Source organism: Neodiprion pinetum, chromosome 4 (assembly GCF_021155775.2).
Source record: "Neodiprion pinetum isolate iyNeoPine1 chromosome 4, iyNeoPine1.2, whole genome shotgun sequence".
NCBI lineage: Eukaryota > Metazoa > Arthropoda > Insecta > Hymenoptera > Diprionidae > Neodiprion > Neodiprion pinetum.
This window is the reverse complement of record NC_060235.2, coordinates 39,627,285-39,649,856: the sequence shown is the minus strand read 5'-3', so window position 1 is coordinate 39,649,856 and position 22,572 is coordinate 39,627,285. Positions and strand designations below refer to the sequence as shown.

General features: G+C 39.5%; 2 protein-coding genes across 8 annotated transcripts in view; both read right to left on the bottom strand.

Moving 5' to 3' along the window:
* Positions 1-434: 434 nt before the first annotated feature.
* On the bottom strand, positions 435-10,184 carry LOC124215871 (probable peptidoglycan muropeptide transporter SLC46). Of its 5 annotated transcripts, none has more exons than XM_046619722.2 (11): positions 9,808-10,184; positions 8,299-8,678; positions 7,746-7,979; positions 6,485-6,836; positions 6,116-6,412; positions 5,769-5,870; positions 5,556-5,693; positions 5,235-5,318; positions 4,987-5,143; positions 1,846-4,526; positions 435-805 (listed from the first exon to the last, which is right to left on the bottom strand). In XM_046619722.2, exons 2-10 carry the CDS (start codon positions 8,317-8,319, stop codon positions 4,388-4,390), a joined length of 1,524 nt encoding a protein of 507 aa, XP_046475678.1. In that variant the 5' UTR covers positions 8,320-8,678; positions 9,808-10,184; the 3' UTR covers positions 435-805; positions 1,846-4,387. The 5 variants fall into 5 exon arrangements, with proteins under 5 accessions (XP_046475678.1, XP_068991051.1, XP_046475679.1 ...); XM_069134950.1 differs by having other exon boundaries at positions 8,299-8,598; XM_046619723.2 differs by having other exon boundaries at positions 8,299-8,442.
* Positions 10,185-10,818: 634 nt separating this feature from the next.
* Positions 10,819-22,572, bottom strand: part of LOC124215870 (adenylate cyclase type 6) — a 112,375-nt gene continuing 100,621 nt past the window's right edge. For all 3 annotated transcript variants that reach the window (XM_069134948.1, XM_069134949.1, XM_046619721.2), the window contains 10 exons: positions 20,145-20,303; positions 19,193-19,444; positions 18,408-18,567; positions 18,217-18,314; positions 18,030-18,114; positions 17,844-17,960; positions 17,040-17,171; positions 16,589-16,966; positions 16,300-16,519; positions 10,819-15,652 (listed from right to left, as the gene is read on the bottom strand). In XM_069134948.1, the coding sequence (XP_068991049.1) occupies positions 15,147-15,652; positions 16,300-16,519; positions 16,589-16,966; positions 17,040-17,171; positions 17,844-17,960; positions 18,030-18,114; positions 18,217-18,314; positions 18,408-18,567; positions 19,193-19,444; positions 20,145-20,303 (2,107 nt within the window). In that variant the 3' untranslated portion in view covers positions 10,819-15,146. The remainder of the gene's footprint in view (positions 15,653-16,299; positions 16,520-16,588; positions 16,967-17,039; positions 17,172-17,843; positions 17,961-18,029; positions 18,115-18,216; positions 18,315-18,407; positions 18,568-19,192; positions 19,445-20,144; positions 20,304-22,572) is intronic.

The window sequence follows — 22,572 nt, the reverse complement described above, 5'->3', positions numbered from 1 at the left end:
GACTTGCGGTTATAAAAACCGCGGTTTTGTCCGCGGACGGATGACGGAAATTTAGAATTCAACGTGCGGCGCGATTTGTTCTGTTATCGAGAAAAACAATGTTTTATGTCTTAGAATTGCGATATAGTTTGCGCAAAGTTTTTTTACTCCAGGATTCATTCAGCCATGCGTTGCGTTCGCTTTTATTTTTAATTCTTCCTTTTCTCCTTCTTTTTTTTATTGTTGTTTCAGTTCGTTGCACGGTCTGGTTCTCTTGGATGTTTTTGTTATCAGGTATCGGGTTGCCTCCGTCATTACGTAATAACGATGTCTCTGGTTCGTCGTTTGAATTTCGCGCCACGGTGAAAATATTACGCGAAGATTTTAAAATGCTCAAAGGTTCAATAGTACATGGTTATTATATGAAGTAAATTTCCAATAAATAAATCATATGCATGTGATACAGAATTGCAATTGATCGTGTTTGCTATATAAATTGTATTATTAATAAATATTCACAATTTTAATTATATTTCGGTAAGTTGTTATCGTAATTACACTTAATATACTTAATTTCTGTAGTACTTTTACAGGAAATATGTTTTTTCGCTATCGCGAAAAAAAAAAAAAAAGAACTTTGGGAATGTTCGTCTCATCATTGCGGTCTTCGGGTCGTTGGTCTTGGATAAGGTCCTAGGTTTGACGCGTAAAAAGGCCTTTGTGGTATGGGAAATGCGAGAATGGCACCTGCCGGAACCGGGAGCGGAACAGCGCTTGCAACGGCTGTCAAAAGCGCGAACAATAACGAAAACAGTCCTTTGACGATCTGAAATGATTAATTTTATTTATAGTATTTCCACACTTTCGCAGTGTTGGTTCCATATAAATTTTGCCGCGAGTTTCCAGTAACGTGATTTTAATTATATAGCTTTGATGTTCAATTTTAATTACACTCGCAGGATTGATGATTAAATTTTTCCCGATTTTTATCCCACAACTGTTTCATTTTCAGGAAATATAATCAGAGAGACTAGTTAAAAAGGGCTGTAACTGACACTTTGAAAAAAAACAAAAAAAAAAAAAAAAAAATCTTGCCGACGAACGCAAGCGATAAATAGAATAACAAAAAGTTTTTCCCCGTTTTTTCACTTTGTGTTTGGTTGCAGGTATTTACAGCCTTTGTTAATTCTCCACTAAAATTTCCACTTATCGACAAAAAATATAATACAAATATATCATACACGTTGCAATCGAAGATAAATATTGCAAAGTTGCATATTGTTTTTTGTAAATTGATTCCATATGTTTTTCACGTACGTTTCGTACGCGATTCGTGTAATAATTGAGCAATCTGCGGGTTCTTAGATTCAACGAATTTCTTTGAACGATAAATACAGCAGCGCTCAGAAGTATTTTGACAAAGATAGCAATTGAGTTAATTACATGCAAGTATAAACTACAAAAATCAGTAATATTATTTGTTGAAAGAAATTCGATGTTCTACATAATTGTTAAAAATTAACTCTAGATTGCTCGAAAATAAAGCGAAAATAAAGAAACGTAAGAAAAACGATTGATCAAAGTAATTACGAATTTCGTATTATCAAAATACTTTTGAGCGGTGCTGTATTTCAATTTATCGTGAAAAAAATACTTTTCTTCGAAGCGTGGAAATTCGAGAAGTAACTGACAATGAGTTAAAGACAAAAATAAAAATAGTGATAAAAGAAGTTATAGCGTCGAGCGACAGGAGTTTGAAAAAAAGGCCAATTGAAGATGGCAAATTGACAACGATTGAATTACGGCAAAGTTTGACATTTTTAATGCAATTAACAGTGAGAAAGTAAGTAAAGTAAATTGAATTACCATGTTGAACGGAGATTTTGGGTCTCGTTCTTTGCACTCTCTGGAGCTCTTTTGCAGTTCAGACTGTGTCGAAAAGTTGCAAGTATTGTCTCTTTATAAGCGAAGAGAGCCTCGATGGGCGTTGGCTTATGGTGGGACTGAATTTGGGTCAGAATGGAATACGGCAAATATTCGAATTACAGTTACGTAGAAAATATGTATGATATAGCATATGCACTTTCGATTCTACAGGTATGAAAATTTCGCAAAGGTTCACCTCGTAAACAAGCCTTCAATTCCCGTTTGCCATCTATTTTACATTTTTTCCACGTATATTACACTTTCGATTTTCTGCCTTGACATTACGCGACGATGGTCATTTTTTCGTATTTTTAACGGAACTTCTTTCAAGAGTTTCGTTGTTATAGGTATGATATGTGTTGTCAGAAAAGTCGATTGTCGGATCTGAATGAAGAAGAAAAAAAAAAAACAAAAAATCAATCTACGACGATCGATTTCCATGTGAAATAAAAATTCAACGAGGAATAATTGATTCGCTGAATTAATCAGTTTAAAATAATCGTTTATCGAATCTAACCCGAACCGTATGTACCGAATGTTTTCTCTTTGCCTCGTTGTTCTATTACTAACGTAAATTCTTATTATATTGTAGAAAAATATTACAAATCGTACAAGAGTCTTTACTTTAAATTAACGCTTATCATTCTGAATAGATAAATCTTAAATTATACCATAAAGTTTATATTTACTTGAGGTAGAATTTTGAACTCTCTCAAAGTCTGTGACGAATCACGATAAAAATTCTGAAATGGTTAGCCAGAATTGCATGAAAAAGATGAAAAAAAAAAATTATTGCCGCTCAATTTTCTAGCGATAATTCAAAAAAAATTTGCGGGAAATTTGCGAACGATCTATATTTCCGATTAAAATAATCATCTCCGGCACTTTGTTGATTCTAAAAAAATCTGTGAACCCATGGAATCATTAATTCCTGCCATAACTAAATTAGAAACCGTTGAATTTTCCGCATTTTCTGCCATTCTTACATGGCTAAAATGAAAGTTTCTCAGAGCGGTTATTTCGATGAATTATCATCGGTATGTAGCGAGAAATTCGAATCATTTTACATGGTCGTTTGAACGGTATTTCGGATTTTATAATCTACCCGAGTACATAATGTAAACATAGTATACACATTACTTGCATCTATTTCAACTCGGTATTCCGCGATAATTTTTTGAAGCTCTCGTAATTATTTTCTTGCGTGAATTGTCCGTCATGCAAAGTATTTACGACAGTTCAGTTGAGTGTATAAATTTATACACACGGCGCGTGTTGGTTCATACATAAAACGAGCATAAGTTCTATACGAGATAAGCATCGCCGTTTGCGTGTTTATAAATCACACGAGATTCGATCTATACGCATAAAAAAGCTGCCGAAATCGCGCTGTAGTTTGAAAATTCACCACAAGTAATTCATTAATTTTTTATCCAAGTTTTTTGGATAGCGTGTAAAATTTCTGCAAGAACAACGGCTTGAACCAAGCGTAATCGAAAAGCGGTAAAACCGGTTATCGCTAAAAACTTTGCACACCCGCGATTAATTCGCGACTGCACTTCCTCATCAGCTGTTAAAGACCGCAAGTTTTCTGACGTTAAAAATTCGGCGTATCTTTTCAATAATATTGTTCAATTTTTACATCTACTTTGCCTTCAACGTATTACTACAACGTTTGAAGTTATATGATTAACTTATGAGAAATTTGCAACTTCGCGGTCCTTGACATCCTTCTACCAGCTGAATACAAATGAGGCCTTTACCGAAATATTCGCCGGTAGGAACTTGTTGGCTGTGTTAATTTTATTCGGACGCACGAGGCGAGGGTCGAGGACGTCCAGGTTCTTTTACCTGGAAAATATATCCGTTCCGACCCTCGTTCGTCTCCCGTTTCACAGCCTGAATTGCGATAATCAATCAGAGCCCTGATTCGTATAAATGGAGGCGACAAAAAAAAAAAAAAAAAAATTGGAGATTTTACACTTTCAAACTGGCAAATGTGTAACGCTAAAACTTTTTCTAATATCAATTTTTTCTGCAGAGCAATTTAGAAACAATGAATTTTGGAATTGAGAATTTTTAGAATTTAGTCATCGAAACAGTCGCAAATTCAAAATTCTGTCAAAAGTTGTTGAAAAAGTTATTGAGCGTTCAATTATGAGCGGAAAATGTTACCAGATAGCTTATGTCGGTCACAAAAATTCAATTCTTCGTTGTTGTCTTCGGTCTGATTTAAGACATAGTTAAGATTATCGTACGGCTACTGTGTATCAAATATTATAGTCGGGTCGATTCGAAATATATGTGACAACAGCTTATTGAACCCGTATAAATTTAAATATCACTGACAATTCTCGAGGTATGTAGCTGCTGATTCGAATATAATACCTGTGCACTAAATATGGCAGTCTACTATGGCAGTGTATAAATTAATAATTAACTATAATTCTAAATCATGTTTAAACGCGTATTTTCTCGCGGGTCAAGCAGCAGCGTTTTTTTTCTTCTCATACGATTCAAGCGATGGATCATTCTTGGTGAGTACCGGAAAACTGCAGATACTGTCGGTCTCTTCATTCACGGATTCCAACCGTCGGGATCCAAGGGACACGTGAATCACCCTTGAAGAACGGATGACAAATTAAACAGGTTGTTGATTAGCGATATAAAATAAAGATAACGAATATCTGCTTTCACCTCTGACTTAGAGAACTACGAAATTCAAACGATTCAAATGACATCACGGTTTCACAAGTTGCCGAAAAAAATTAAATAAATTTGAATGAATCAAAAGCAACTTGGGTTTCACTTTTAAGATCATTTCGAATGACATCAAGCGATTGAACGACTTGTATATTCTTCAATTGACTTGTGATCAGTAAAAAGATTTCTAGCACGGCTTTATGAAAGAAAATGAAGTCGAGTTAGTTTGTGCATGAGTTTAAAAAACCCCGAATGATCTCGAGTGACTTCGGAAGGCTTCAATGAACTTCTTTGCAAATGTATAACCACTTGCTCTTAACATGCTAGAAATCAGCTACCCGTTTTCAGGATTCCACTCCAATTTCGTTTCATACTCACATACTAAGTAGCAGAACTGCGATTTGAGTGCTGAACGTTAGCCAGTAAATCGAGCTTGGTGTCGTCTTCACAGTCGCGTTGTAAAGTTGAGAGTATAACACGGTGCTGACGAGTGGTACAGCATTGTCACACACAGACAGAAGAGCGAAAACTTTCCCTGAAAATGGTTTCTAACATGTATGTAATGCTAAGCATGTATGGACCGGTCGAATTTTATACCCTGTCGAATGAGGCAATGGAAAATGTACCTCTTTCCGACACTGGAACCACCTTTGACATCATCGACCTGAGAACTGGTGCCACTACTGGCCCCAAAGCAGCGACCACCGCACCTGAAAACAAGTAATTCGGTTACTTGAAGTTCATTGTTTACCAGTGCAGTGATTTCAATGACTTATTATTCTATGGATGATTCCATTCTTAGATTCGTATAGGAGATCGAGAAAATGCCAAAACTACTCTCCACTTATGCGCAAAATATTTTGAAGCGAGTTTGACGTTCCTGATCCCTGGGATTGAGCCCAGCCTCGATTGACTGTGTAAGTAAATGGTCATTCTGATGCACCAACCTACGTAAAACAGAGATGGCTCAGTTGCGGTCGCGTAAAAGATTCGGCCACTCGCATGGGATATCGCTCCAACGGCTACAATCAAGGTGTCTCGCATCTTGAAGACCTTACTCATGATCGGAATGCCGAAGAGCATTGCTGAAACGAAACGTGATATCGAGTTGACGAATATGTTATGCATTGCGTTATTATAAATTGATCAGAATCGCTTACCTACGACGAATAAACTCGATTGGACAGTCCGGAATGTACTAAAAGTTCCAACGTCCCATGAGAATGTTTTTACGGTGTAAAGGTAGCTCTTCTCTCTCTCGTCTGAAAAATGCACGAACCACTTTTAAACAACGAGAAAGGAAAACACGAAGAAATTATACACGACACTACAGCGTCGACATCGTACTTGATCAAACGTGAAATCGAATTCATGGAAGGTTCAAGATAAACAAAACTCCTCGGAAAAGACGATCGACAATCTTTTCGTACACCGTTTTTGCCCGTCACTTTGCAACTCCAATTATCTTTCAAGTTTCATCGGGGAAATCGGTAAAAGGGTGAATTACTTCTTTGGAAGGTGTAAAGAGCCATGGCCAATAGCAGAGTCCACAAGTAGAGTCTCCTACGTTCGGGTCTCGGCTTGATCAAAGTGTTTATACTGGCGACGACGTGTTTCTTGTCAAAATAATCGAGGAGTATGTTGGTCCCCTTGTCTATCGGCATCTGCTGCGGTGTCGTTCTCATTTCTAGTCTCAACACGGAGTAGATAACGGCGACAATTAGGAGGGTGCCGTTGATGGCGAACATTATTGTGTAGGACTGATTGACCACTTTGTAAAACAAGAAGGAGCCCAGGCTGATTCCTGAAACGGGAAAAGGGACTGTTAGCGACTTCTTTTGGCCCATCTGACACACATTAAACCTCAAGTTCTGACCTACGGGCATGGTGCTCAAGTAAACCACGTCCAGGATGGCGACCCGAATTGTTCGATGGGTGACCGAAGACACGTCGGAAATGTAAGAGAAACAGCTGGCGAATATCGCGACGTCGCTGCCGAGTAAAGCCATCGGCAAGCTGGCCGTGTAGAGGATCATGTTCAAAGTCCAGGTGTCCAATACCGAGTTCACCACGATCATGAAGGAGAATATTACCTTTCCGATCAGCGCGATTACCAACGGAGCTTTTCTCCCTCGGCGATCGCTCCAATTCCCGTTAAAAAGGGCCAGGATTATCGGGAATGCGTAGCTCGCGATGTCGTTCCATTGATGAAAGGTCGATACCGTCACCTGGAAATATTGTGCCGTGAAAAAGTGTTTCATTCATAGGAATGGTGTTATTTTTTTCGCGCTGACGTACAAGAGTGTAACGTGTTAGTTATTACAATGTTTCATCTACCTTATCCAATTAATGAGTGTGAATTCTCGGTGTCTTAGATCCAATAAAAAAACGTCAGAAGGCCTTTCGCACGACCGAAGGTCGAACCACGAGTCTTCCCTATTTGATTACGTTTATTGGAGCTACATCTACCAGTTTGTAACTAATGTGGCAAAAAAAGAGTCTGCGATAAATCCTAAACGTACCCTAGAGTTCTATTTCAACGATGACCTTGTGCTGTTTCACTTTGATGTTTCAATTGGTTGTGATAATTTCTGGATATGTTACATCTAGGAATTTACTATTAACATGATTTTGACGTATTTCACGTATTTTATCTTCCGAGGAGGGCCCTCCTCAAAGGGCCGAAATGTCAAGTTGTTTGGCTTTTGTTCAGTGGACCTAAGATACCGAGAACTCGTACTTATAACGCGATAATCAACCAAGGCGTTAGAAATCGTGAAAAGGACAAGAAATAATACAACGAGATTAAAGTGTTGATGCAACTCTCTTATCGCTTGAATCTTGTAAAAACAGATGTTCAGGAACGGAAAGAGGAGAACGTGACATTGAAGAATCTGGTGGAAAAGTATTGACCGTCACTTCATGAAACAAGTAACGAGCTATCGTTCAGCTTACAGATCGTATCCAAGGGTTATCTGCAAAGCAAGATGTGACTGTAAGCCGATAAAGGCATTACAAGATGTCCGATCGATTTCGCAAGGACAAATCTAGATCGTCAAAGTGGCCGTCAAATCCATCGTCATGAATGAATCGATTGGCCGGAGCGAATTGTCAAGTGAATTTGGCGAGTTGCTTACTTGAACTTCTGTCTGCAGCGTATCGTTCTCGCTTAAATTGTCGCAAATCTCTTCTGATAGTCCGTGATCGACGCGGCAAGCTTTGTTCACGTAGAAGGCTTGCTCGACGACGGAAGTCGTCATGTAAGCCATCATGTAGAGCCACATGGTCGGCTCGATCGTCACGTAGCGAATCCATCCCAGATACTTCTTGCAAAGGTTCGGCTTCTGCACTTCCACACTGATGGAGACGGTCTGAAACATTCGTTGGAATGAATTATTCGTATAATTGAACGATCGCGAGTGACGTCGGTGTTTATCTCGAGTGCAACGAATGACCCGCAAACCCAGATCTCGTGTTGTAGATTTCTTCGCGCGTCTTTGCGTCGACCTATCACCTCAGCCGATCGTTGAAAGTAACGCGTTTGAACGTTTATCAACAAAGTGTTGCAAGTAAACAAATTCTGTGCCAGATTGATCGGAGGCTTGTATTTCACGGGAATAAATCTTTTTCAACGTCTTTACGGATATGGAAAGGATTATGAAATCTCATCGAGAATGTTTGACGGCTTACCTCGGAGTTCGACGAGCTCATTCTTATCTTGAACCAGTTCTTGACGCCGGGAATAAACGCTCTTCAAACTTTTCCTCTTCTCGCTTCGAAGTTGTTTCAGAATCCTCTGACTACGAAGCTGCTGCATAAGCAGGATTCATTTTTCTGCAACGGATCGTAATCGCGCGCTGTTTCAGTATTACAGGCAATTGCGCGCTCTGCTGGCAGCAGTCTCGTTTTATGAGTAAAAGTCGAACGTCGGTAGCTTATGAACCGGTTTTACTGGCCGTACGGTTTTATCCGGATCATTGAGTTTATCACCTATTAAAGTTATATCGGAAAGTGAAATCGTCCGATAAGAGGCAACCGATGTAAATCTTTCAACCACCTGACGAACATATCTGCAGATCACAAAAGTATTGGCGTTATTTTTTCAGATAACAATCAGCGATGCGGGTCGCCGTTGAATAACATCCGTAACGAAGGGACTGTTTTTGTTACAAAAATAGAATACGTATATATCGTATGAGAGCGAGAGTAGACACAAACACACACGTATGCTTTTACCAAAATTTCATTAGTTTTCTTTGAAAATGTTTCTCCAGGCCCCGAAAAAGAAGCCACCTGAGAACATGAAGTACAAACGAAAACTCCATTTTTTGACTGCACGGTTCAATGTGATTTCAGGTGCCGAGTATCGCGACGAATTTTTTCACCTGTCGTGCAAACTTTATTGCTACGTTGACACGTTTTTTTTTGCTTTTTTTTTTTATCTTTGCGTTGATCTTACCAGATCCAAACAATACTGTAAGTGGTATATTTTCGAAAGGGAGTTTAAGATATAGGAAATATGAATCTGGTCAATATCAATTCATGGGGGCCTATTTAGAAGGGATGGGAAAACGTTTTCACCAAGATGTGATGGATTTTACCGTTATTAACGTTATCAGAGGCAATACAATTAGAGAATGACGGTAGATCACGATCAGGGTTTGATACGAGAAAGTTCGTACGAAAATAGAAAAAGTACGAAAAATGTTAATTTTTAAACTTTGTTTATCGAATCTTTTACATTTGTAGATTATTGTTAATTATTATTTTCAATCAAAGTGATTTAAATGCAAAACTGAAGTTCGTTTAATTGTTATTTAAAATCAATGTTTGAGAAAATATGTAACTTTTCTTAAAATCCGAAATATCGTTCTGGTTTCTGCAAAAAGCAAACTTTATTACCCAATAAGACTATTTTTTCATTCGTTAGTTACTTCGAAGAAATCAAAATCTCACATCCAGAACCCAGACTCAAAATTCTTATCGACGCGGTGTAATATGTATTCATTTCAAAATCACCGTACCAGAATCGGGATTACGATGTGCCGAAGGGTCAGGAATCTCCTCCAATCAATTGGCGGGAAATTCAAATCTACAAGTGTCGCTTGAACAGCGGTGCAATTAAAGACTGGAAAGCAAAATGAATCGCGGTCTGTATCCCCGAGCCCAATCATCCCGCCAAATGCGAAACCATCTCACCCAATCAAGTGTCCTTCATGTGAAATTCACTGGATCCACAGTTGAAAATGACCGGTTTCCTCATTTTTCCCGCTGCTCATGCGCTCCGTCTGCGTCTCGTCTACCGCAGCGCTACTCAAAGCTGCATGCTAATCAGAGAACTGAACACGTGTGTCCGACCACGCGGTGGATCCATGGACATAGAAATGAATACTAGATGGATCGGAGCCGACCGAAAGATGCCCGGTTAGTTTGTCATACGCACGATTTGCCGAGTCGAAAGTCGCGTGACTCGGTCTTGGCCGAAGTTTCGAGCTCGTTAAAATTCACTCTAAGATATTTCATCGGCCTTATTTTTAATCGTCAGTCGCGACGGCAGACCGGCCGGCGTTCACTCCAAGTTGCCAATCGACTAAAGTGGGAACGGTCGTTTCTTGGCCTCGTCCGCGCAGTTTCGTTTCCTTCTGCGCAGGTGCCCGTGTCACGTGACTCGGAGCTATTGATTCCGATTGGACGGAGAATATGAAACGATAACTTTGAACACGGAGTTATAGAAGGCATTGTTCGTCACTTATGCTCGTTGTAAAAGTGGTAACTTTTTTCCCACGGTCACTAATCGAGTTCGAAAAACGTTCATTGATTAATTCTAGGTTTCCACCGGTGCAATGGTTGCGCGTTTCCATTTGCGTGCATCATTGACCTCGGAAATGAATAAGACTTTCAATAGGCAATTAATTAATCTCCCGGTCAACTTGCCCGGACTCAATTGCCCGGTTATTCAACCGTCCCGATGCTTGGGAATCATTTTTTTTTTTTATAAGGGCATTTAACAGACTCGCTTTGTTACGTAACCTGCATGCATGTCGTTTTTATCAGCTATATTGAAGCAGTTTGGTTGACTGAGAGTTGTTGAAATTTCAAGCAGTGACGTTTTTCTTGGTGGAAAAGTTTGTGAATAAAAAATAGAGACGATCGGTTATCACGGTTGTTGTGCCTATATGCTATGAGAAATACAATATTTACACTCGAGGATCATGTTTGATTCACCTTTGAAGAAATTTATTTTCTTTATTACTTTGATAAAAACGTATTTACTTTTCATTTGTAATTATGCTATTACAGTGAGAATTAATTATTCTCTCCTTATTACTGAATATCCTCACCGTCGTTCATTACACAGTGCATTCGTTTCAGGCCATTAAATATAATACACCAAGTTTGTCTTATTTACTTCATTACAATATAGCAACGCATTATTAGTTACAAACTATTTTCTCGATTCATTGTAGGTGAATCTAGTAGGCTTTGAATAAATACCGTCATAGATCACGAAGTTGAACAATTCGCCAATTCGTTAAATTGGTTGCGCAACGCGAGTCGGTCATCCTTGGAGAAAAATTATTGCCGCAATAATAATTGACGCCAAAAATATTTCAAACGGTTATAATATGTTAACCCATGATAAAACTTTATGTGTACACGTATTCAATATCTTGACGTTATCGTCTCGATATCGTTCAATCGTTTGACTTTTTACAACGAGGATTGATTCTACCTTGATATGGCGTCATATTTAATTTGAAATTCACTTTACTTATTACATATAGGTGCGATACGATATATTCGTACGATATACGGACGATTGATGCAATATTGCCGCTTTTCTACATTCTCCTTTTTATCAGTCGAGTATTTGAAATAAGTTTCGTAAATTGTTTACACGATGAAACAAGCGTATATACTAACGCATGCGGGTTCAAGGATACAGTTTTCTTCGTTTTACAATCTACAAGTAATATAATAAAATTGGATGAAATTTTTATAGTGGAAAAAAATGATTGATAGTATATATATATAATAAATATTATAAGTAGGTACATAAAGAAAGTCGTTGCACCGCGATTCAGTGAAACGCTCAGATCAACATTGCGCTTCTATCAATCTTTTCAGATAAGAGTATATAATGTATAATTTACGCAATATTGACGTCGATGAAATACTCGACTGATATTTTATGTACGGTACAATATACATATGCGTGTGTGTACATATATGATAAATATGATATATATATATATATGTATATATAACATACCAGCATATTACACAGTTCACATATTATTTATCACTTATCATACATATTAATTGGGTACACACATTTACAACCGTTAGGGTACTCGCCAGGTCAGACATCGACACATACGAGTACGTAATTAACATTATTCAATAGGTATATTAACTCTCTCCAAGCTATAAATTCTCTGCCTATACGCCCTCTTCGGCAATTCAAAATTTAAGAAATTTGTTTTTCATGGTGACGGGAGTTTCTTACGACAATATTCAACATCAATTTTTCATTTTTTTTTCTCGTCTCTTTCAGTCGTCGAAAAACGAGAAATCCAATTGAAAATTTCAATTCAAGTGTTAAATTTGAATAAATCTGAACTAAGCTTCTATATCTTTTCATTATTATAATCTCTTTTCAAGGAACGATAACACAGATTGGATCGATGGGGATTAAAAAAATAAGTGATATCCACAGTTTATTTCATTATTATTTTCTTATCATCCAAAAATCCTATTATTTACCTCTATGTATGTATCTATATATTGTATATACTTATAGTTCATATACGCACGATGTTTTATATTCGAATATAATAAATATTGTATGTATATTTACAGGACAATGACATATACGCTAAATAATAATATTAATAATAGTAATAATAATAATTATTATAATAATGGTAATAACAACAATGATCATATATACCTGTAATATGTTGCATTATATTATTTATAAGGTACAGCCAAGGATGAACTATATTTCGATTATTCGTTATTGTAAATTAATGGTTCTGATCTGATTTCTTTTACTTTCCGCGTATTTGTTTATTTTCTTGTTCTTCTTTCTTTTGTTGTTGTTGTTGTTTGTTTTTTATCCCGTTATTATTATATTATCTCTATCAATCGTTCCACGTGGTCCCGTTCGTATATACCATCATTTCTCTTTCTCAAAGTACAATATTCAATATAAATATGTATATATACACATAACATATTACTATACACATAATATACTTTTATTCACCTATTTTAAGCTACAGCTTCAATTCGCTTTTTCGAACCTTCGTAACTTTCGTCGTATTTCTTTACTCAACCTTTTCTTATTTTCGTTGTATTATGGTGACTTTAAATAACGACGATGAAATTTTTTTTTTTACCTACGATTACCTCTCGTTTCATCCTCTAGGTATATTGACTAGAAAGGTTTAAGTGCGTAATTTAGCGCCTGTAAGACTTCAACTCGCGTCGTTCAAACAGAACCGTCGCATCTTTTTCACTTATACACGTATATGTATATATATATATATATATTATTAATTGTTAAACACATATAATAACATGTTTTGCATATGTATAGAAAAGACGCAGCCCTATAATTTTTTATTTTTCAATGTTCGTAGTTATTCTCGACCATATTTTTTTTTTCGATTTTGCATTTTTGTTAATCCTAAAACTGTGCAGATCGTTCAATTAGCGATAATTAATGATAATATTTAGAGATTAATCGCTCTGAGAGAAGATTGGCACGTTAAATCTGCAGAAGACATTTTAGCTCTTTTGTCTAATTACTTACGTACAAAATATTACTAATTAAAATTATTCTTACGGACCTCAGCTGTGTCGTTTTGATTTGAATTTCCTCGCAACCTCAAACACTGTAAGATCTTCGGCGTGAGATATTAAAATTCTTGTCTACTAATTATTAACGGATAATATGTTTTCATTGCCTCTAATTATTGTTTGTCGGTGTTTTACTTCAAGCTTTAAAAGTAATTCAACTTCAAGTCAATTATATTATATTATCGTAAAGTTAAATCAGTTTCTCTGCTATCTGTTGTTTAAATTAATTGAAATAAGTAAAATGCTCAAAGATCAACTATCGGTATTTCGATCTACTTGTAAAATAATCAAACATAATAAAATTATGAATGCAAAAAATTGGTAATTTTACCTTCAGGTAATTACGACTTTGTTTCGAAATAATTGGTAATAATTAGTCAATTTCTATTAGGAAATTGGCAAAGGTGATTGATAAAATTTAATGAACTGGTTTGATTTCCACCGTGACGTGTGAAACGGAAGTGTTCATTTTTCTCTCTCTTTGTCAACAAGCAGCCCTTTATATTAAGCATCTAATCATCATTATACACGTATGGCTGTAACATTCACGTTAGACTTTTTCTATTTTGTATCCTTAAGATGAAAGTCTTTTCCAAAATAACTAGAATGTGAGAAAGTACACGCCGGAAGCAAAGGGACGCGAATATTTTCTCCAAAGCTATGCAAAATTCATCACTCAACAGGAATATATTGTGTAATATGCATATATTTCGGAGAGGATTAAAAAAGGACATTAGAGTGATCGAACATTGTCGTTTAATCTCTTACGGGATTTCCCGCGTATTTACTTCCTCCCTTGACGAAGTGTTCAAGTTATGTGTCTATTTTTATCGCCATCTTCCAACCTTAGCCTTTCCTTTAATCGATCGGAAAATTATAATCGGTATTATATCCACACCGCGAAGCCGGAAGCCATAAATTTTTCATGCAGTTAAATTCGTAGAGGACGATTCAAATTCGGTTGCTATTAATGCAAGCATCATCAAAGATTTCCTATTATAAGTAATCATTTTGACAATATAACAGTCGTATTGCGCAATTGGAATGTAAATTAATCGATTTGCGGTCATGGTCAATAATCTTAACGCTCCGTCGTCACATGTGACCTGAAAATTAACTCAACGTCCAAACTTGGAGCTTATAATGTCGGCAATTCTAATACATACACTCTTCAGAATTATTATTCACCTCAAAGTTGGACATATCTCAGGATTGTTGCCTTAAAATTTTCTCCTCAAGAAAAAAAAAAAATATTGTAATTCCTTTTAGCGCAGGAACAAATTTTTTTTCCAACTCCCATGTTCGAGAATTTTTTGAGACACGTTGTCGCTTGATACAACATAAATCAATGTATTTTGCAATTTGTATAATATCTTTCATATTTCATTCGATCGGGTAAGATGGATTACAGTTTAAAAATAGCAACCATTTGAAAACCGATGAGATCAATTTGCACGCACCAAGCGGAATTTTAATGAGAGTTCTAATAACGCGAGACGACTTTGCCAAGACACGAATTAAGCCTCGATTTTGAGACTTCCTGGCATTTGGTTAAGCGAGGGCCAACAGACTCTTCCCCACTGAACTTCAGCGTTACATCGAGTCTGCCGATTTGCACCAAACCTCGACGATAACCGATGTGAAAAAGCCCTGAAACCTCGTCAACTACCCTAAAGCGCCACGACGCCGTTTCTGGACGGGATCCGCTCGACGGCCCCCGAATTATTGTTGGAATTCGTCCGCTTTAGGGACTTGACCGAGTTCTGGTTCGCCTTGGAGAATGCGGAGTTGCTGTCCTCGCTCCTCGGCCCGTCGAGGAAGTATGTAACCATTGTCCCCTTCCCCTTGACCTGGATACTCCCCCTGCAGGTGAGCGGATAGCCCTTCTGATGCAGGACGTCGCGGACCTCCTGAGTCACCTGGATACCGTCCAAAACCCCCGTCGAGTCCATTCGCGAAGCAACGTTCACCGCGTTCCCCCAAATGTCGTACTGCGGTTTACGGGCTCCGATAACGCCCGCGACTACCGGACCGATGTTGATTCCAACCCGCATTCGAAAGTTGTTGAAACTGTGCTCGTTCACGTACGACAACTGGTCGCGAATCCTTAACGCGTAGTCGGCCATTGCCGTTATGTGCCTGTAGTCCTGCATGTCGCAGGTGCTCTTAGTCAGTCCTGCGAAATTCGTACAGACAATGTCAGATCATGCGAGATTTAAGTCGGTACTGGGATAAAGGACCCCGTAGAATCGTTATGGAAATTGAATTGGTTGGAATGGATTGGTATGCTGTAGTACGCATCCTCCCGGACAAAAGTTCTCATGGACAAGAGACCCAAGAATCATTAGTTTCCGAGATACAGGCTTCGGAAGAAAGGTGTACAGATTTTTTTTACATCAATGGATTTCGTGATGTTCATGAATGACAAAGCTTCACGGGGACTTGGAATCAAACGAATCTTTCAAAAACCTGCACGGTCGATTCCGAGAGATAAGCGGGGAGCTGTGATTGATTCCATCCATGAACTCGCTGGCTTAGTGGAAGGAGGTGAGAACTTTTGATCCGGAGGATATGTACTATAACATACCGAAAATCCAACAAATTTGACTGGGAGCCAATTTCCATAAGGGTTCTGCGCGGTCCTTTCAAATTAATGTAATGACTAGGACGCTGTAGTGAAACGAGTTTATTTTATAAAGTAACGCACAGATACTATAATACATATTCATGCAAAGACTGCGACAAGGAAGTTGATGCAAGGACTGTAACATTAACCTTCGACCATTCGATGATGATAGAATTTTAAGGAAAGACGAGACTAACCAGATGCCGCCATGTACGTGGCCCCGGTGCTCTTGATCTTCTCGATGTACTTGAAGTCCTCCTCGGCAAGTATTTCGTCAAAGTCAGCGATGATCTCGTTGAGGAGCCGAAGGCATTCGACACCCTCGTTATTGGCCTCGAGTTCGATGTAGAATTCGGAAAAATTCGGTATCGAGGCGAACATTATGCAGACAAAGGCGCACTGCTCGTGGTAGAGTTCCTGAAACATTGCAGTCATATTGTGAGTCCATTTCCGTTATCCCTTCCTCGAGGGTGTCCAAGAACTCACGTCAGAATTGACGGTGTAAAGAAAATGCTCGGCAACATGTTCGGGAAGGATGTTCGCCAGCAGTTTCTGGTTGTAGGCCTTGAGGTGCTCCATGTCTTCTTTTTCCTCCGTCGCTTGGAGCTTCCATAAAAAGTCCAGCCTGTAAGTGGCCTCGGTGTGCTGGGAGTGGGCGACCAGCGCTGCCATGAAGGAGACGACCAGAACACCGGCCAGCCACCGTCCTCCGGGTTCCGAGTCGACCTCCGTCGAGGCCTGGTAGATGCTGACGGCGAGGTAACACGCGACGACGACGCTAAGCACAGCGACCTTGAAGACGGATGTGAGGATCTGGTAGGCGGCACAGGTGACCATGACCAGCATTACGAGGACCGGAAACAGCTGGAAGAGAACGGTGGATGTTAACCGGGTTGGATCGAGAGATTCGAGACAAGAGGTTGTGAGCTGCTCTTACGTCGGCGAAGAGGACGTAGTAGCAGCTAGTAGAGATGCTCGAAATGCTCTTCATCACCGTCGAGTTGTCGAGTATTTCTGACGACGTGGTACTAGTCGCGTTGCTGCACTCTTCCTGCCCCTGGAGATCGATCTGAAATGGTAACCAGATAGGATGTAGAGTTTTTCTTTCTTCACTGACAAATTGCCGGTCGTTAGGACTCCTCGGAACTCCGTCGTCCCATTCCCATTACCTACGCCTCCTTCGGCCCTAAGATTAAGCTCCGAGAAGCAGAGAAAATTCTCCTTATTTTCTTTCCCCAGAGCTGCAATTAATTCTATCCTTAACGCGCCTTTTGCTCCACCCTGTACCCAATTTTGCGGACTACCATTGTCCAAATTATACCGCATTATTTAACCTGGTCTTATGTTTAATAATAGATTACAATCATTTCGTGAAACGATGTCTGGCGATTTATTCATCGGTCTATGAATCAGAAAGTTCCTGTCAACTACCCTTTTCTGAACACACCGTCGAAATCAAGTATAGGCATGCAAATGACCAGCACGTTGGTAGCTGAAAGTGCAATTATACTACTGTCGATGTTTTGTTCACCGAAGTAACCCCTCTAAGTTAATGCAAATGCTCATTAACATTCTCGCACAAATTATGTATGTACAGTCACTCAACAAATATTATACAGTGCGGAGCCTGTAAACATACTCCGTGGACTCAGTGCATGAATAGAATAGTACGTGAAAATTATTCAGCGGTTGCGAAATCTCCCGACTTTCTACCAACGAATCTCGCTCGAGGATAACTTACCAGAGGTGATAACACCGTTGTGAAAGTTAGGAAAACCACAATGGAAGCAATGCTTTGGGCCACTATACGCTTCTCGTAGATGTGGACAGATATGCTTCTCACCCAGTGCGGTACTACCTGTTGAATGATTGGTTAAAAAAGGGTTAGAGATTACCCTGCGGAAATATTTTGAGAAGGATTAGTCACCTCGTTCTTTTCGGCCAGTAGAATTCCGTTTACGAGGAAGATGACGAGGCCGCCAAACAAGCCCGAAACGTAGAAACTAATGCTCCTGTCAGGATGGATAGTCAAAGATTGATTATGAGCGTTCGAATACCTTATTGCCAAGCTGCGGTTACACGTGACTTATGACTCCAGGAAGCCTCTTTCTTACCCCGGTAAACTGATGGCAATCGCTGCTACGACGATTATATAGACGAATGCGGAGCAAAGGAAGTAGGCTGACAACATCCTGTCTCTCTCTCTGGAATACTGCAGAGTTAAGGATATCAGGTGTGAGTAGGTAAATTCAAGGTCAACGCGAAGTGTGATTCAGGGAGATGGAAGTGGCAGAGCTTTTTTCACCTTCTCCTCGATGTCTGGCCGCCGGAATGTCAGTATAAACGGGGTGCAGTGCTCCGCTCTCAGTCTGTCTATGCTTCTGGCGTCGATGGCCCTCATCAGGTACTCGTTAACCTCGTCATCGGGGTCTTTTTCGCATTCGACGGTATCGCCGAAGCCCAATCTGCAAGGAACGGAGGTTACGTGAGCTCGAAAGCACCGCGAGTCGTTGCTCTCTCACAGACGAGTTCGCTTTGCGAATGAAAAGAGGGGGGAGGAAATAGAGAGGGAAAAAATATCCACGTGGAGCGTATCAAAGCGTCGCTGCCATCCATCCTTTTTAAACGTGGGTATACCGGGAACCTTGAAGATGGCAGGAAGAATAATTTCTTGAGATTTAATGGAAACTCTTATACATTCATATAATTCACGTTTATACGCCCGGGGGGTAGAATTATTATACGTCTCGGAAAAGCGTTTCACGGAAAAAGTAGCATGTGTACACCCGAATACCGAGTTACGTCTTGTAACGTCTTTTTTTTTACCGTTAAACTTGACAACGTTCTTCCAAATTATACCGACCACATTCGTGTCACCTTTCATTTCGAAATATTATCGTCACGGTAATGAAGTTTCAGTGTCAAATTATTTGTACGAAAAACGCGAATCATCTAAAAGGGTAAAAAATGTTCAACATCACTTGGCGAGACGTTTCGTGGATATTTCAAACCTCGATGGTTCCTTGAACGGACGGTTCGATCTCCGTGTGAGAACTGTGTAAAAGTTGATCGTCCAGCTGGCGCACTTACTTTGTCTGCTTGCCGTGCTGAGAACCGTGACCCATGACCCTCATTTCCTTGGAAACGTTTCCGTTCACTGAAAAACCCTTTCTGAGTCCTGACCCTGGTGCCATGTTGTCACGAAACGTATCCCCGGGCACGATCAGGTATGTCTGAATGTTGTGCTCTCTGAGGTAGGGGTTTCTTTCACCACCGTGACCTTCCTCGACCTCGTAGTCACCTTCGAGGCAGGCCAGAGTCTCTTTGGTGATGTGTACACGTCTGGTAATTGAATTTGGAAACAGACTTTGAAACGTTAGAGAAGCTTCGCCCTCCCCGGTAGTGAATTAATTATATGAACATGTTGAGGGGTAATTACTCCAGACGTACGCAGGCAATGAATCAACTAATCAAATTGTCATTATCATTGCTCAACCTTTCCCCGCCTCCGGTCATCGCAATATCTCAAATTCAACGCAGAAGAAAATTGCTTGTTCCAAGGATACGTCAGCTGATGTACGTTAATCAGTGAAAATAATACCCAAATGAAAGAATTATGAAATAAAGATGGAAAGATACTTCATTTGGTTCTCGATTCTAAGACTCAGTTCGTCGATATCTTTTGATTCGACACTTTATCGCAGATATGCTGTACACCGTAAAAAATGACCAACGTGGACTACTATAGAACACCTCTTGTGATCAATTGGGTACATCGACTTCATACAATATTGGACTGACATCAGATTATATGGAGTTGAATTGGCATCGGAAGAGTGTAGTTAGATTGGCACCAAATTGAAGTCCATGCCAATCAAGACCACACTTTTCTCACAGCGTAAGCCCGATGCACCCGTAACGTTGAAACAAATCGTCAGATGTAAAACGCGAGAGTTTACTTTCCCAAATTCGTTTGGCATCCCTTTGGTTCAAACCTCGGCAATAAGCATCCTTCGAGGGTATTCGCGGTGGGTTTACTTACCCAGGTATACCGCCACTCTCCATGTAATTTGCCAGAGTTACGTCGTTACTCCATACGTCGAACTGCCACTTTCGAAGCCCCAAGACCCCGCAGTGTACCCTTCCGGTATGGATGCCAACCCTCATGTTGACGTTGACGGCCATTACCTCCCTTACCAGCCTGCGGAAACGTTCCTTGATTTACGAGCATGTCATAAAATTCGGGACACGGTCCGTCCCGATATTGCAGAGCTTTGCGGAATGACGACTGCAGTTTCAGTCTCAAGGCTCGGCCATTTGGCTTTGCAATTTTGACAGTCATCTTGTAGTTTAGAAAATTTCGCAACGTTTTTCATCCTTCAAAAATATTTCGCTGACCGGTGTTTGTCAGATTTTAAAGGGTCCAGGTTAATCCCGGAATTTTGAGCGTCGTTATTGGCCTATTAAAGTTAACGCGCCTAACTTGCGCGTAACTTTCGCAAAGATTTTGGATTTGTTGCGTTATGTGAAATCGAGAAACCATGTGACGATAAACCAGCAAACGGAGCTCGAGCGATTTTCGTTTCATCGAGTGAACTGCGGTCGGAAAAATCATTTGTGTGCGAATGTCGGGATTAAGAAGAGCGGAATTGGTTTTTACTTCGGAATATTTCGACTGATTTTTCCTTTGCCACGACAATTGAGATGCTCGTCGTGAAGTGGTTTGAGAGAAAAATATTCCAGCCACTTTGCGGAGCGTGGAAAGCGGGTCGAGCCGAATTCCACTTCTTTCAGGCACTCGCATCAGAAGAACAATAAAGGACTTGTTATTGTTCAGTTATTGCGTTTAAAAACGAGACGAACGGAGAATTGAAATTGCTGTTAAAACGTGGTTTCGGGTATCGAATCGAATCGTCATGCGCTCGACGATTTTTAGCCAATACAATTCTAGCTGCTGCAATTAAAGAACAACTCTACGCGAAAAAATTTCGGCACTAATAAGTAAACTGGATTCATTCGTCCGGAACTTCGCACGCTCGCAACAAAATTCCTTTGAAAAAATTCCCAATCTCGTCGGCTGGTTAATTTTCTCCCTTGTTTTCAAGCGTTCGCGAATTTTCAACACCTCGTAAAATTTCCCCAATTTGTACTTGTCTCACGTAACGATTTCGGTACGGGGAAAATATACTTCAAATTGAATCATCTCAATATTCGATATTGTTTTTTTTTTTAATTATTAACTAATTATTTTTATCTCGCTAATTGCAGATCGAGCTTGATTGCCGACTATATTCGGGCACAGAGCGTCATGCGTAGTTCGAGATTTTGAAGGAAAGTGAAAATTGCTTACCGGTACGTTTGATCGCATTGCACATTTTATTCTACCGTTTTCATGCAGCATTAGAATGCTTGTCGTTTAAGAATGTCTCAGGTGTATAGTCCGGTCAAAACAACGTCGTCCAATATATCAACAGAATTACGAAATAAATATTGAACAATCACAAACAGTATTCACAATAAAGACACCAACGGATTTGTATGTAAAGCTCCTTAGAAATCATATTATTCTAACGTTTTTCAAACGGCAAAATTGTGCCCTGTATCCAATTTACAAAAATCTTGGCTTGTTTTTTTTTTTTTTACCTAATTGAAATACATAAGCGCAAATCACCTGAACTCAAAAAACGTGTCTTAATATCCGGTTTTGACACTTTTTTACCGGCCTTTACACCTGATACATCCTTAAATTTTCGATGTTGTTGGTTTGTAAATATATTAAGCGTAAACAATTATGCTCCATCAATTCTTAGGCTGTTCCGTCGTTAATGCAACCGCGAAAATTAACCAGCAGTCATATCGTAACAACCCTTAGACGAGGGAATGGAACGGAGTCGAGTTTGTAAACAGTTGAGTTTGCGACGCGAAAGGGAATATATTCCCGTTTTGTCTTAGGTTTATTCAGCTGATCTCTCTCTCCATCTTGTTTCGCGAAAAGTGAAAGGATAAGAGACCGCTGGTTTGGCGTGAAAACCGCCCTTCCAATAACCGCGAGTCATAGAAGTAACGCTCTTTGTTCTCCTTCGTATTTCAACTGTATCTCTTCCATGCGGATTGGCGCCGGCATTCTTCGTTTGCAAATTCAGAGGAAAAACTCCCTCCTCTCCCCCCCCTCGCCGCCGGAATTTCACCGATATATTCGCATCTGTTGCCAAATTCACGGATCGCTGAACGCAACCGCTTTATCCTAATACCAAGATATAATACGGGTATCGACTTGATCCGATCACAGGCATGTACAAATGGGTAGGTAATACAGATACAGAGTATACACTCTGTGTCAGCCTTTTATCGGTATTGTTAAGCTTTACTTGAAAATTTCTCCTCGGTATATTATTTTCTGGCATTCATTTGTGTCAGCGTTTATTGGAATTGAAATTCTTCGAAACCGAGAATTGGGAATATTTCCTACG

Excerpts from the sequence above, each read along its gene's own strand:
- LOC124215871 (XM_046619722.2), bottom strand. The coding sequence starts at position 8,319 with ATGAGCTCGTCGAACTCCGAG. Across the intron at positions 5,871-6,115 it reads TCTTTACACCTTCCAAAGAA|ACGAGAGAGAGAAGAGCTAC; the intron begins GTAATTCACCCT and ends TGCATTTTTCAG. Across the intron at positions 4,527-4,986 it reads GCAGTTCTGCTACTTAGTAT|GGTGATTCACGTGTCCCTTG; the intron begins GTGAGTATGAAA and ends CCGTTCTTCAAG.